Source organism: Pongo pygmaeus, chromosome 19 (genome assembly GCF_028885625.2).
Source record: "Pongo pygmaeus isolate AG05252 chromosome 19, NHGRI_mPonPyg2-v2.0_pri, whole genome shotgun sequence".
NCBI classification, from domain to species: Eukaryota; Metazoa; Chordata; class Mammalia; order Primates; family Hominidae; genus Pongo; species Pongo pygmaeus.
In genome coordinates, this window is record NC_072392.2 from 73,130,397 (window position 1) to 73,144,981 (window position 14,585).

General features: G+C 45.8%; 1 protein-coding gene across 15 annotated transcripts in view; it reads right to left on the bottom strand.

Moving 5' to 3' along the window:
• MED24 (mediator complex subunit 24) overlaps window positions 1-12,753 on the bottom strand; it is a 35,166-nt gene extending 22,413 nt beyond the window's left edge. For 3 of the 15 annotated variants that reach the window (XM_063656878.1, XM_054459814.2, XM_063656876.1), the window contains exons 1-3: window positions 12,683-12,739; window positions 11,794-11,982; window positions 11,623-11,705 (exon numbers count right to left, since the gene is read on the bottom strand). In XM_063656878.1, coding sequence (XP_063512948.1) covers window positions 11,623-11,705; window positions 11,794-11,923 — 213 coding nt within the window. In that variant the 5' untranslated portion in view covers window positions 11,924-11,982; window positions 12,683-12,739. The other 12 variants (XR_010124736.1, XM_063656882.1, XM_063656879.1 and 9 more) reach the window with 9 other exon arrangements.
• Window positions 12,754-14,585: the final 1,832 nt, after the last annotated feature.

Below are 14,585 nucleotides of genomic sequence, written 5' to 3' on the forward strand. Positions count from 1 at the left end.
TGGGGTCTACGTTGTCTAGGCTGGGCTCGAACTCCTGGCCTCAAGTGATCCTCCTACCTCGGCCTCAAAAAGTGCTGGGATTACAGGTGTGAGCCACTGAACCTGGCCTTTTTAATTTTACTTTTTTAGTAGACATTGGGTCTATGTTGTCTAGGCTGGGCTCGAACTCCTGGCCTCAAGTGATCCTCCTACCTCGGCCTCAAAAAGTGCTGGGATTACAGGTGTGAGCCACCACGCCTGGACAACATAAGAGTTTTCTACACTCCCTGGCTCTACCTGCACACCTTCCATTGACTATTCAACCCACTCCAATCACTTCTGTCCTGACCACTCTATGAATCTTCTCGTTAAGGTCATCGACAAACTCTTCATGTTAAACCCAATGGACCCTTCTCTGTTCTGATCTTACCTGACTTCCCAGCAGCATCTGACCCCTTGAAACACTCCCTCATCCCTCAATCCTCTCTTGGCTTTTCTTGGTAACACTCTCACTTTTCTTCCCTACTCTCTGGCCCCTTCTCTTCAGACTCCTATGAGGAATTATCCTCCTAAGTGTGTTCCTTAAATGAGATTGGTTCCTCAGGAAGTTTGGTTTAGTCACTTCTTTGCTCACTCTCCCTGGTCTCTCTGCACAGTCTCATCCATGCCCATAGCTTTGATTACCATCAGTAGCTGGTGACTTCTAAACCAAAAGCTCCAGTCTAGAACTCTCCTTTTGAGTACCAGACACCTATGTTCAACTGCCTACCGAGTATCCTCTTTTTGATACCCCACATAGTCTTCCTAAATTTAAAAGGCCAAGATCAAACATGTTATCCTCACCCACATCCCAACCCTACTCTGCTCTTCCACTGTCTCATGACCCATCAGCTATCTAGTGTCCAAACCAGAAAGCTAAGTGTTATCCTTGACCCCTTCTCCTCTCTCACTCTGCTTGTCCCATTAATCAAATTGTTTCAATGCCACTTCCTAAACTGTTCTTAAATTCATCATTTTTTTCTGCTGCCACTTCCCAATTTTGTGCTAGTATCATTTCTCACCTGAATTACAGCAAGAGCCTAAATCAGGGGTTGGAAAACTACAGCCTGCAAGTCCGATGTGGCTCATCACTGTTTTTCTTAATCAAATTTTATTAGAACACAGCTATACCCATTTATTTACAGATGGGCTATACCTATTTTTGAGCTGTAATGACAGAATAGTGATGAGAGAGACCATTCAGTCTGCAAAGCTGAAAATACTATCTGGGTCCTTTAAAGACAAAATATGCCAGACTCAATGATATCCCTGTCTTCTGTTTTACCTCCCTCCAACTCGTTCTTCAAACTATAACCAGAGTGATCTTTCTAAAATTAATCTACAAATTTCCCTAATTAATCTACAAAGTCAAGGAAATCTTGATTAAAATATAATAGGATTTTTATGGTAACTTAATGAATTGATTCTAAAATTTGTCTGGAAATGAAATGTCTGAAAACAGCCAAAAAATTTTTGAAAAATAAACTAAGGGAAGATTTGTCCACCAAGGTATCAAAACATACTATAAAGCTATAATAAAGTTCTGGTGCAACAAAAGAGAAAGAGGCTGGGCGCGGTGGCTCACACCTGTAATCCCAGCACTTTTGGAGGCCGAGGCAGATGGATCACGAGGTTGGGAGTTCAAGACCAGCCTGGCCAAGATGGTGAGACCCCCGTCTCTACTAAAAATACAAAAATTAGCTGGGTGTGGTGGTGGGCATCTATAATCCCAGCTACTTGGGAGGCTGAGGCAGAGAATTGCTTGATGCTTGAACCCAGGAGGAGGAGGTTGCAGTGAGCCGAGATCGCGCCACTGCACTCCAGCTTGGAAGACACACTGAGACTTCATCTCAAAAAAAAGAGAGAAAGATACCAATGAAATATACTAGGATGTCAAAAAACGGACCCTTGTGTACAAGAGAATTTAAAATTTAAGATATGACAAAGAATGGCCTATTCAATAAAGATAGTTGAGCCACTATCCATCTATTTGAACAAATAATAAATGTGGATCCCATCCTTATACCACAATAAATTCTAAATGGATCAAACAAAGTAAATACAAAAAATAAAAGTCAAGTGTTGGCAGAAATTAGAGAATATATTTTTCATTTTATTATTTATTTATTTATTTATTTTGAGATAGGATCTCACTCTGTCACACAGGCTAAAGTGCAGTGGCGCGCTCTCAGCTCACTGTAACTACGCCTCCCAGGTTCAAAGGATTCTGCTGCCTCAGCCTCCCGAGTAGCTGGGATTACACATGTGCGCCACCATGCCCAGCTAATTTTTATATTTTTAGTAGAGACAGGGTTTCATCATACTGGCCAGGCTGGTCTTGAACTCCTAACCTCAGGTGATCTGCCCACCTCGGCCTCCCAAAGTGCTGGGAGCCACCACACCCGGCCTGTTGTTAATAATGAGATTTTCCCTTCAGATTTCCCCTTCCCAGATCCCGTTGTCTCAGACTGGTGGGATTTTCCCCACAGCCTCTTGACTGGCTCACCAATTGTTATGCTGGACCCCTATTCACTAGGGATGGCACCAGGTTCAAGAGGCTGAAGGGACCTGGAGACAGCAGATGACACATAGGGTTTTGCTAGGGGGAACTTATATGCAGGGACAGTCCAGGGGTGGTGGGCTGGACAGGAGAACCACCTGTAATTTTTTTTCTTAGTATGCAGAAATTTTTTATGTTTTTGTTGTCAGTTTTATCCTTTTTTTCCCTTACTGGGCTTTTGTCTTCCTTAAGGATTTTTCTGCTTCAAAGATTTAAATATTAGGTTTGAGACCCGCCTGGCCAACATGGAGAAACCCTGTCTGACTAAAAATACAAAGATTAGCCGGGCATGGTGGCACCCGCCTGTAGTCCCAGCTACTTGGGAGGCTGAGGCAGGAGAATGGCTGGAACCCAGGAGGCAGAGGTTGCAATGAGCCGAGATCGCACAGCTTGCACTTCAGTCTGGGTGAAGGAGTGAGATTCTGTCTCACAAAAAAAAAAAAAAGCCGTAACAACAACAAAAAAAGATAAATAGGCAAATGATATATTTATTTGTGTATTTATGAATACATAAATTATATATTAATAAATACATAGGCCGGGTGCAGTGGCTTACGCCTGTAATTCCAGCACTTTGGGAGTCCAAGGCGGGTGGATCACTTGAGGTCAGGAGCTTGAGAACAGCCTCGCTAACATGGAGAATCCCCGTACCTACTAAAAATACAAAAATTAGCTGGGCATGGTGGCACACGCCTGTAATCCCAGCTACTCAGGAGGCTGAGGCAGGAGAACTGCTTGAACCCGGGAGGCGGACGTTGCAGTGAGCCAAGATTACCCCCCTATACTCCAGCCTGGGAGACTCCATCTCAAAAAAAAAAGAAAGAAAAGAAAATGCACACTATAATATGATATAATTATTTGCCTCTGGAAAAAGTTTTAAAAGATTCTGGCCAGGTGCGGTGGCTCACGCCTGTAATCTCAGCACTTTGGGAGGCTGAGGTGGGTGGATCACAAGGTTAGGAGATCGAGACCATCCTGGCTAACAAGATGAAACCCGTCTCTACTAAAAATACAAAAATTAGCCAGGCGTGGTGGTGGGCACCTGTAGTCCCAGCTACTTGGGAGGCTGAGGCAGGAGAATGGCATGAACCCAGGAGGCGCAGCTTGCAGTGAGCCAAGATTGCGCCACTGCACTCCAGCCTGGGCGAGAAAGCGAGACTCCATCTCAAAAAAAAAAAAAAAAAAAAATTCTATCCAGCGTTGGCAAAGGTATGGGGAAATACTGTCAGACATTATGGATGGGGTATAACCTAATCCAATCGTTTTTAGGGGGAAATTTGCAGGATCTACTATAATTTAGTATGTGTATATTCTTCAAATCAGATATTCCATTGTGAGGTATCTACCCTAGAGAAATACTTCCAGATATGCAGACAGGTAGGTATAAGGATATTCAGTGAAACATTGATTATAACAGTAAAAAATTACAAACAACCTAAATTAAAGTACATATGGGCTGGGCCAGGCACAGTGGCTCACGCCTGTGATCCCAGCACTTTGGGAGGCCGAGGAGGGCAGATCGCTTGAGGTCAGGAGTTTTGAGACCAGCCTGGCCAACATGATGAAACCCTGTCTCTACTAAAAATTAAAAAATCGGCCAGGTGTGGTGGTGCATGCCTGTAATCCCAGCTACTTGGGAGGCTGAGGCAGGAGAATCACTTTAACCCAGCGGCGGGGACGGGAGGAGGTTGCAGTGAGCCAAGATTGTGCCACTGCTCTCCAGCCTGGGCGACACAGCAAGATTTCATCTCAAAAAAAAAAAAAGTACGTATGGAATATTATGTAGCAGTGGTTTAGGGGTGAGCTCCATGGCTCACGCCTATAATCCTAACACTCTGGGAGGCCAAGATGGGTAGACTGAGCTCAGGAGTTCAAGATGAGCCTGAGCAACATGGCGAAACCGTGTCTCTATAAAAAATGCAAAAATTAGCTGGGTGTTTTGGTGCGCACCTGTAGTCCAAGCTACCTGGGGGGCTGAGGCAGAAGGATGGCTTGAGCCAAGGAGGTCAAAGTTGCAGTGAGCCACTATTGTGCCACTGCACTCCAGCCTGGGCAACAAAGCAAGGATCCTGACTCTAAACATTTTTTTTTTTTTTTGAGACAGAGTCTCTCTCTGTCAACCAGGCTGGAGTATAGTGGTTGGATCTTGGCTCACTGCAACCTCCGCCTCCCGGGTTCAAGTGATTCTCCTGCCTCAGCCTCCCAAGTAGCTGGGACTACAGGTGCATGCCACCAAACCCAGGTAATTTTTTGTATTTTTAGTAGAGATGGGGTTTCACCATGTTGGCCAGGATGGTCTGGATCTCCTGACCTCATGATCCACCTGCCTCAGCCTCCCAAAGTGTTGGGATTACAGGCGTGAGCCATCACACCCAGCCTCTAAAAAAATTTTTAATGAAAAAAAAATCTATGTGTCAACTGAGAAATACTATTCAGCAATTAAAAAATAAGAAGAAGAAGAATGGGGCCAGGCATGGGTGGATCACACCTGTAATCCCAGCACTTTGGGAGGCCAAGGCAGGAGGATCGCTTGAGCCCAGGAGTTTGAGACCAGCCTGGGCAACAAAATGAGACCCCATCTCTATAAAAATGTAAAAATTACCAGCCCGGGCAACATAGGAAGATCCCATCTTTACAAAAAAATTTAAAAATTAGCCAGTCATGGTGGTGCATGACTGTAGTCCCAACTCCTTGGGAACCTGAGGTAGGAGGATTACTTGAGCCCAGCAGGATGAGGCTACAGGAAGCTGTGATCCTGCCACTGCACACTCCAGCCTGGGTAACAGAGCAAGACCCTGTTTCAAATTTAAAAAAATAAATAAAAAGAATGTACTAACATATACAACATAAATAATAAATCTCAAAAACATTTATGTTAAACAAAAGACAGTATATGAACTATATCTCATCTGACTACATTACTACGAAATCCACATAAAGGCAATTGTGGGAGAGGGGAGTGGACTAGAAAGCGGTAAAAGGGAACTTTCTGAGAGAACAGAAATGTTCTGTATCTTATTTTGGATGCTGGTGACATGGGTATATACAATTGCTAAAACTCACTGAATAGGCCAGGCGTGGTGGCTCATGCCTGTAATCCCAGCACTTTGGGAGGCCAAGGCAGGCGGATCATGAGGTCAGGAGTTCAAGACCAGCCTGACCAACATGGTGAAACCCCGTCTCTACTAAAAATACAAAAAAACTGGCCAGGGAGGGTGGCGGACACCTGTAGTCCCAGCTACTCCGGAGGCTGAGGCAGGAGGATAGCTTGAGCCTGGGAGGCAGAGGTTGCAATGAGCTGAAATCGCCCCACTGCACTCCAGCCCAGGCAACAGAGCAAGACTCCATCTCATTAAAAAAAAAAAAAAAAAAAAAAAACAAAAAAAAAACCCTGACTGAATTGATCTTAAGATCTTTGTTATGTTCTTTTTTTTTTTTTTTTTTTTTTTTTTGAGACAAAGTTTTGCTCTCGTTGCCCAGGCTGGAGCACAGTGGCGCGATCTCAGTTCACTGCAAGCTCCGCCTCCCAGGTTCAAGCAATTCTCCTGCTTCAGCCTTCTGACTAGCTGGGATTACAGATGCCCACCACCACGCCCAGCTAATTTTTGTATATTTAGTAGAGACGGGGTTTCACCATGTTGACCAGGCTGGTCTTGAACTTCTGACCTCAGGTGATCCACCCGCCTCGGCCTCCCAAAGTGCTGGGATTACAGGATTGAGCCACTGTACCTGGCGCAAGATCTTTGTATGTTATTCTATGTTAATTAAAATATGTATATTTTTACGGAAGTCTTTTCATGTGACTCCTCCACTTAAAACCCTTTAAATGATTATTTGTCACCCTAAAATAAAGTCCAAATTCCTTAGCATCACTCAAAAGTCTGTTACAATCTTATCATTCTCTCTCCCTAAACCACTTTCCTCCTTAAAGTGCCAGCCTAGCAGCTCTAAAGGTATGGTTCAGGAACTCCTCAGGGTCCCCAAGACCTTTCAGGGGGTCTAGGAAGTCAAAATTATTTTTAAAATACTACTAAGACACTGTTTACCTTTTTGCTCTTTTTCTCTCACAATTGTACAGTGGATTGTCTTGGAGGCTCCATAACATGTGAGGATATGATATTATTAAATGCATCAACAATTGAAATATCTATATAACTTAGTCATGGATATTTTCCAAATTACCAATTCATGATGTGACAAAAATCATGCATAGATAAAAGATCTATTCAAGGTACAACAAAGAGAACAGTTAATTTTATTTCATTTAATTTTTTATTGAGACAGAGTCTTGCTCTGTCACCCAGGGTGGAGTTCAGTGGCATGATGTCAGCTCACTGCAGGCTCCACTTCCCGGGTTCAAGCAATTCTCCTGCCTCAGCCTCCTGAGTAGCTGGGATTACAGGTACCCACCACCACGCCTGGCTAATTTTTGTATTTTTAGTGGAGACAGAATTTCACCAGGTTGACCAAGCTGGTCTTGAATTTCTGACCTCAGGTGATCCACCCATCTCAGCCTCCCAAAGTGCTGGGATTACAGGCAGGAGCCACCATGCCTGGCCAATAATATATTTTTTTTAATATTTGAAGAAATTTATTCTGAGTCAAATATGAGTAACCATGGCCCTTCAGGAGGTCCTGAAAACATGTACCCAAGGTGGTTGGGTGCAGCTTGGTTTTATACATTTTAGGGAGGCATGAGATCAAATACAATAAAATATATTTAAGAAAAGTCTCAAAATTTTTAAGAATGTAAAGGGGTCCAGGGACCGAGCACAGTGGTTCATACTCATAATCCCAGCCTTTAGGAGGACAAGGAAGAAGGATTACTTGAGGCCAGGAGTTCAAGACCAGACTGGACAACATAGTGAGACCCCATTTCCACAAAAAATACAAAAAAAGAAAAAGGAGAAAAAAGAAAAGAAAAAGGGGTCCCGAGAGCAAACTTCTTTTCTCTAGCCATACCAAATTATTTTCAGTTCCTGAACAACATTATGTTATTTTTGCCTCCCACCATGTGCATACGCTTTTCTCTGCTTTGCACACACACTCTCCTCAATGTGCCTGGCTAACTCCTACTCAACATTCAGGTCCTGGTTTAAACATCACTTCCTCCACAAAGCCTTCCTTGATTGTTCAGACTGGACTGGGTGCCTTTCCTATGTATTCTCATAGCAAGGACAGTCCCAACTTAACAATGGTTCACCTTACAATTTTTCGACTTTATTTTTGTATTTTATTTATTTTATTTCATTTTATTTTTTGAGATGGAGTCTCGCTCTGTCACCAGACTGGAGTGCAATGGCACAATCTTGGCTTACTGCAACCTCTGACTCCCTGGTTCAAGCGATTCTCCTGCCTCAGCCTCCCAAGTAGCTGGGATTACAGGCACTCGCCACCATGCCCAGCTAATTTTTGTATTTTTAGTAGAGACAGGGGTTTCACCATGTTGTCCAGGAGGGTCTCGATCTCCTGACCTCGTGATCCGCCCACCTCGGCCTTGCAAAGTGCTGGGATTACAGGCGTGAGCCACCACGCCCCGCCTTAATTTTTCGACTTTATGATGGTGTAAAAGAGATATACATTCAGGCTAGGCGTGGTGGCTCAAGCCTGTAATCCCAGCACTTTGGGAGGCCGAGGCGGATGGATCACTTGAGGTCAGGAGTTTGAGACCAGCCTGGCCAACATGGTGAAACCTCGTCTTTATTAAAAATACAAAAATTAGCTGGGCGTGGTGGTACATGCCTGTAATCCCAGCTACTTGGAAGCCTGAGGCAGAAGAATTGCTTGAGCCCAAGGAGACGGAGGTTGCAGCGAGCCGAGATCGCACCACTGCACTCCAGCCTGGGGGACAAGAGTGAAACTCCGTCTCAAAAAAAAAAAAAAGAGATACGCATTCAGGTCAGGCACGTGGCTCATTGGCTCATGCCTGTAATCCCAGCACTTTTGGAGGCCGAGGTGAGCGGATTACCTGAGGTCAGGAGTTCGAGACCAGCCTGGCCAACACGGTAAAACCCCGTCTCTACTAAAACTACAAAAATTAGCTGGGTGTGGTGGTGCGTGCTCGTGGTCCCAGCTACTCGGGAGACTGAAGCAGAACAATCACTTGAGCCCAGGAGGTGGAGGCCACAGTAAGCAGAGATCATGCCACTGCACTCCACCCCTGGCCTGGGTGACAGAGTAAGACCTTGTCTCAAAAAAAAACATGAGATACACATTCAGTAGAAATTGTAGTTCAAGTGCTCATACATGTAAGCCATTATCCTCAGTGAAATAACTCAGGAATAGAAAATCAAGGAGGTTTCAGTGAGCTGAGATCACACCATTGCACTCCAGCCTGGGCGACAGAGCAATACTCCGTCTCAATAAATAAAAAGAAAGTCAAATACTACATATTCTCACTGATAAGTGGGGGCTACACAACGGGTACACATATAGAGCGAACTAACAGACACTGGAGAATATAAAAGGTGGGAAGGTGGGAGTGGGGTGAGGGCTGAAAAATTACTTATTGGGTACAGCATTCACTACTGGGGTAATGGGTATACTAAAAGCCCAGATTTCACCACGATGCAATGTATGCACATAAGAAATCTGCACTTCTGGCTGGGCGTGGTGGCTCACGCCTATAATCCCAGCACTTTGGGAGGCCAAGGCGGGCGAATCACCTGATGTCGGGAGTTTGAGACCAGCCTGACCAACATGGAGAAACCCAGTCTCTACTAAAAATACAAAATTAGCCGGGCGTAGTGGCATGCGCCTGTACTCCCAGCTACTTGGGAGGCTGAGGCAGGAGAATCGCTTGAACCTGGGAGGCAGAGGGTGCGGTGAGCCAAGATCGCGCCATTGCACTCCAGCCTGGGCAACAAGAGCTAGACTCTGTCTCAAAAAAAAAAAAAAAAATTTGCTGGGATTGGTGGTGGGCGCCTGTAATCCCAGCTACTCGGGAGGCTGAGGCAGGAGAATTGCTTGAACCCGAAAGGTGGAGGTTGCAGTGAGCCAAGATTGTGCCACTGTACTCCAGCCTGGGCGACAGAGTAAGACTCCTTCTCAAAAAATAAAAATAAGGCTGGGTGGCCGGGCGCAGTGGCTCAAGCCTGTAAACCCAGCACTTTGGGAAGCCGAGGCAGGAGGATCACAAGGTCAAGAGATCAAGACCATACTGGCCAACATGGTGAAACCCCGTCTCTACTAAAAATACAAAAATTAGCTGGGCGTGGTGGCACACGCCTGTAGTCCCATCTACTCAGGAGGCTGAGGCACGAGAATCACTTAAACCTGGGAGGCAGAGGTTGCAGTAAGCCAAGATCACGCCACTGCACTCTAGCCTAGTGACAGAGCAAGACTCTGCCTCAATCAATCAATCAATCAATCAATCAATAAAAAATAAGGCTGGGCATGGTGGCTCATGCCTGCAATCCCAGCACTTTGGGAGGCCGAGGCGGGTGGATCACCTGAAGTCAGGAGGTCGAGACCAGCCTGGCCAAAATGGTAAAACCCCATCTCTACTAAAAATACAAAAATTAGCCGGGTATGATGGCGGACACCTGTAATCCTAGCTACTCAGGAGGCTGAGGCAGGAGAATCACTTGAACCTAGGAGGCAGAGGCTGCAGTGAGCCGAGATCAAGCCATTGCACTGCAGCCTGGGCAACAAGAGCGAAACCCCATCTCAATAAACAAAGAAACAAACAAACAGGCTTTGTGTTAGATGATTTTTCCCAACTGTAAGCTAGAGTGTTCTGAGCACATTTAAGGTAGGTAGATGGCCAGGCACAGTGGCTCACACCTGTAATCCCAGCACTTTGGGAGGCCGAGGCGGGCGGATCACAAGGTCAGGAGTTCAAGACCAGCCTGGCCAAAATAGTGAAACCCTGTCTCTACTAAAAATACAAAAATTAGCCAGGTGTGATGGCAGGCACCTGTAGTCCCAGCTACTCGGGAGGCTGAGGCAGGAGAATCGCTTGAACCCAGGAGACGGAGGTTGCAGTGAACCGAGGTCACGCCACTGCACTCCAGCCTGGGCGATAGAGCAAGATTCTGTCTCAAAAAAAAGGTAGATGACCTTTGGCAAGTTATGTGTATTAAGTACATTTTCAACTTATGAGTGGTATCTCAGCACATCACCCCATTGTAAGTTGAGGAGCATCTGTACTCTATCCTAACCTTTATCATAAACCCATTTAGTGACTGCTTATTTACATGTCTATATTACCCACTAAATTCTCTGTATACTGGCATCAGGTTTTGTTCACAGCTTATATTCCCCAGGGGCTAGCACTGGCACATAAAAGCATTCATGAGTATTTCTTGATAGAACAAGTGAATGTAATCCTCTTTTTTTCTTTTGGTTGCTGTTGTTTTTAATAGACGGAGTCTTGTTCTGTTACCCAGGCTGGAGTGCAGTGACACAATCAGTGCTCACTGTAGCCTCAAACTCCTGGGCTCAGGCAAGCCTCCTACCTCCACGTTCTGAGTAGGTGGGGCCACAGGCCTGTGCTACCCGCTACAACTCCCAGCAGAATAAGTGAATGTAATATTCATCACAACAAGTGAAGTATTATTATTTTTATGAGAACACCGAAACTCAGTGAAATGATCTGTTCAAAGAGATCAATCTAGAATCTTACTCTTTCATCTAGAAAGAGTAAGCTGACAATTGTACAGCTGCACCCCAAATTGTGTTTGTTTGTTTGTTTCCTGAGACAGGGTCTCACTCTGTTGCTCTGGCTGGAGGGCAGTGGCAGGATCATGGCTCATTGCAGCCTCGACCTCCCAGGGCTCAGGTGATCCTCCTACCTCAGGCTTCCAAGTAGCTGGGACTACAGGGGCACCACCACGCAGGGATAACTCTTTGTATTTTTGGGTAGAGACTGGGTTTTGCCATGTTACCCAGGCTGGTCTTGAACTCCTGGGCTCAAGCAATCCGCCTGCCTCAGGCTCCCACAATGCTGGGATTACAGCCATGAACCACCGGGGCCCAAATGCACTCCAAGTTTTTTACCCCCAAAACTCTCACTTCTTGGTGGGGGTTTGGGGGAAGCTTACCTGGGAACTAATGGCATACTTCAGGTAGGACAAGATGAGAGGATTGGGGGATGGTCCAATCATGGCCTGCTCTAGTAATGCCTCTGCAAGAGGAATAACAAAACACGACTGAGTGATTACAACTTCTCTGGGTTTATTCCTCTCATCTTTCTTTCCCAGTTCACTTGAGACCTGCCAGGTTGAGAATGTCCCAGGTGGCTCCTTTAGGAAATAATTTCTTCATGTTGATTGCCCATTGGTAGTCACTCCAGCGCTCCTTCCAGGCTTGCAAAATGGCTTGCTTCAGGTTGACCACCTTCATGATTTCACTCTGAGCAGGTGGCAGCGGTGGCGGCCAGCTTTGAGGTGAAAGAAATGGAGCTAAAGAAAAGGACATAAGGTTCTAAGGAGAACCGGGGAAGGCAGAATTAAATAGAAAGGAGAAGATGCGGGAAGATTTAAGCGAGGCAGGCGAATTTGAAAGAAAAAGAGCTAAAGGGTAAGATCCTGTCAGGCTCTCTCCTCCTGAACCGCCCTTCCTTAAACTGGGGCACTAAGAGGAAAGTATCGGCCGAGCGCAGTGGCTCGCACCTGTAATCCCAGCACTTTGGGAGGCCGAGACGGGCGAATCACCGGAGGTCAGGAGTCCGAGACTAGCCTGACCAACATGGAGAAACCTCGTCTCTACTAAAAATACAAAATTAGCCGGGCTTGGTGGTGCATGCCTGTAATCTCAGCTACTCGGGAGGCTGAGGCAGTAGAATCGCTTAAACCCGGGAGGCGGAGGTTGTTGGGGTGAGCCGAGATCGCACCATTGCACTCCAGCCTGGGCAACAAGAGCAAAACTCCGTCTCTCAAATAAATAAATAAAGAAGTATCAAAGGGACTAATAGATTAAAGAGGGCATCAAGGAGTTAAGGCAGTCCTGGTTGCCTAATTACGCCCTTAGCTCTAAAATTGTCCCTCGGCCACCACCACTCCAAGTCCAGATTTGCTCCCTCATTTCCTCCACCTTCTCCAGCCCTGTAACTATACCTCCTAATTTCCTTTTCATCCACCACCTCCCCAAATTTAAGCCTACCGCACAATCCAGTTCTAGGTTGTAGGCATCGCCATTTTGGCACTTGTCAAGAAGCTCACTTGCTATTGGCTGGGAGTAACAAACGCCAACCAATAGAAATGCAGCAAGGAACGCCCCGCTGTCTTCTGGGAATGGTAGTTCCTCGGACTGAAACCGTATTTGTCTGCGCTGGCGAGGAAACTAAGGGACTAGTCTAGTCGGCCCGCATTGTTCTTCTCCTTTAAGGGAGGACATCCAGGAGCTGAGGCACTACAGAGACTCGAGGGAGCTTGAAAGGCCGCTCACAGCCCGGCGTCGCCCACGACGTCACTGTCTACCGGGCTTCTCCATCACATTCCGACACCCTTTCGTTCGTTAGCCCCTAGTTAGTAGGTGCGGCAAGGGTGTGGCGTTCAGCAATAAGGTCTTTCTCTTTTCCTGGGCTCTTTCTGTTCTCCTAAGCCCCTGGAGCTACCAGAGCTATTCTCATTTCCACAACTATATTCTAAAAGAGACACTGAGGTGCCTTAGTTGCACACATATCACCGCCCCCGAATCTTACAGTCCTGTCAGAATCTCCAGGCCCTCCATACAGCTTGGATACAAGGGAAAGTAAAGAGGAAACTAAGGTGAAGGTGGTCAAAATCAAAGGAATTCTGAGAAACTGTCACAACTAAGAGGGCTAAGGAGACCTGATGACTAAATGTAATGTGGTTTTCTGAATGCGATCATGGAACAGAAAAAGAATACTGGGTAAAAACTAAGGAAATCTAAATAAAGCGTGGACTTTAATTAATAATAATGTATCAATATTAGTTCATTAGTTGTTACAAATGCATCATACTAATGCTAAGATGTTAATAAAAAGAGAAATTGGGTGCAGAATATGTGGGGACCCTCTATTACCTTCCATTTTTTCCCTGTAAATTAAAAACTATTTTTTTTAAGTTTCTTGTTGTTGTCATTGTTTAAACCTTGCTTATCCCAAAGATCCATATATAAATTATGCCCAGGGCCTTGGCCATAGCCTTTCCTTCCCCCAGTGAGAAACCCAAAAGCAAATGTTACCCACCTCTGGAGGCTCCAATGTCTGAGCCTTCTTATGCGTAGCCCTCATCCCTCCCATGCTATGGACTGATCATCCCTAACATTTACAACCAGGAATAAGAATAAATTACTCGGGAGGCTGAGAAAGGAGGATCACTTGAGCTCAGGAGTTCAAATCCAGCCTGGGCAACATAATGAGACTCTCAGCTCTACCAAAATAAATAAATAAATAAACATGGGGGCCTTTAGCCAGGGCCCAATATCCTAGTTCACAAGTTCAAGCTCAATCCGTATTCCCCAACAACGATTCTTTTTTTTTTTTTTTTGAGATGGAGGCTTGCTCTGTTGCCCAGGCTGGCGTGCAATGGCGCAGTCTCAGCTCACTGCAACCTCTGCCTCCCAGGTTCAAGCAATTCTCCTGCCTCAGCCTCCCAAGTAGCTGGGATTACAGGCGCGTGCCACCACATCCGACTAATTTTTGTATTTTTAGTAGAGACGGTTTCGCCATGTTGGCCAGGCTGGTCCCAAAATCCTGACCTCAGGTGATCCACCCACCTCGGCCTCCCGGAGTGCTAGGATTGTAGGCGTGAACCACCATGCCCAGCCTCCAACAACCATTCTTTGTTCACCCTTTGAGTGGCAAAATCAGTCCTCGGGAGGATAAATCTGGAAGAGCAGCCCACTTAAGGCTCTGGAAGCAAAACTGTGGCCATTTGAGCAGAGAATTACAGCGCCCTGGGTGTCTGGAGAATGTTCTAAACAGGGAGTCAAGAACTTCTGTTCCAAAGGGGAGAGTGTGGCTGAAGGAGGGTCAGATCATGTCCCCCTGCGGTTGGTACTGCCTATGGCCTTTCTTCCTCCCCATACATTCAATCCA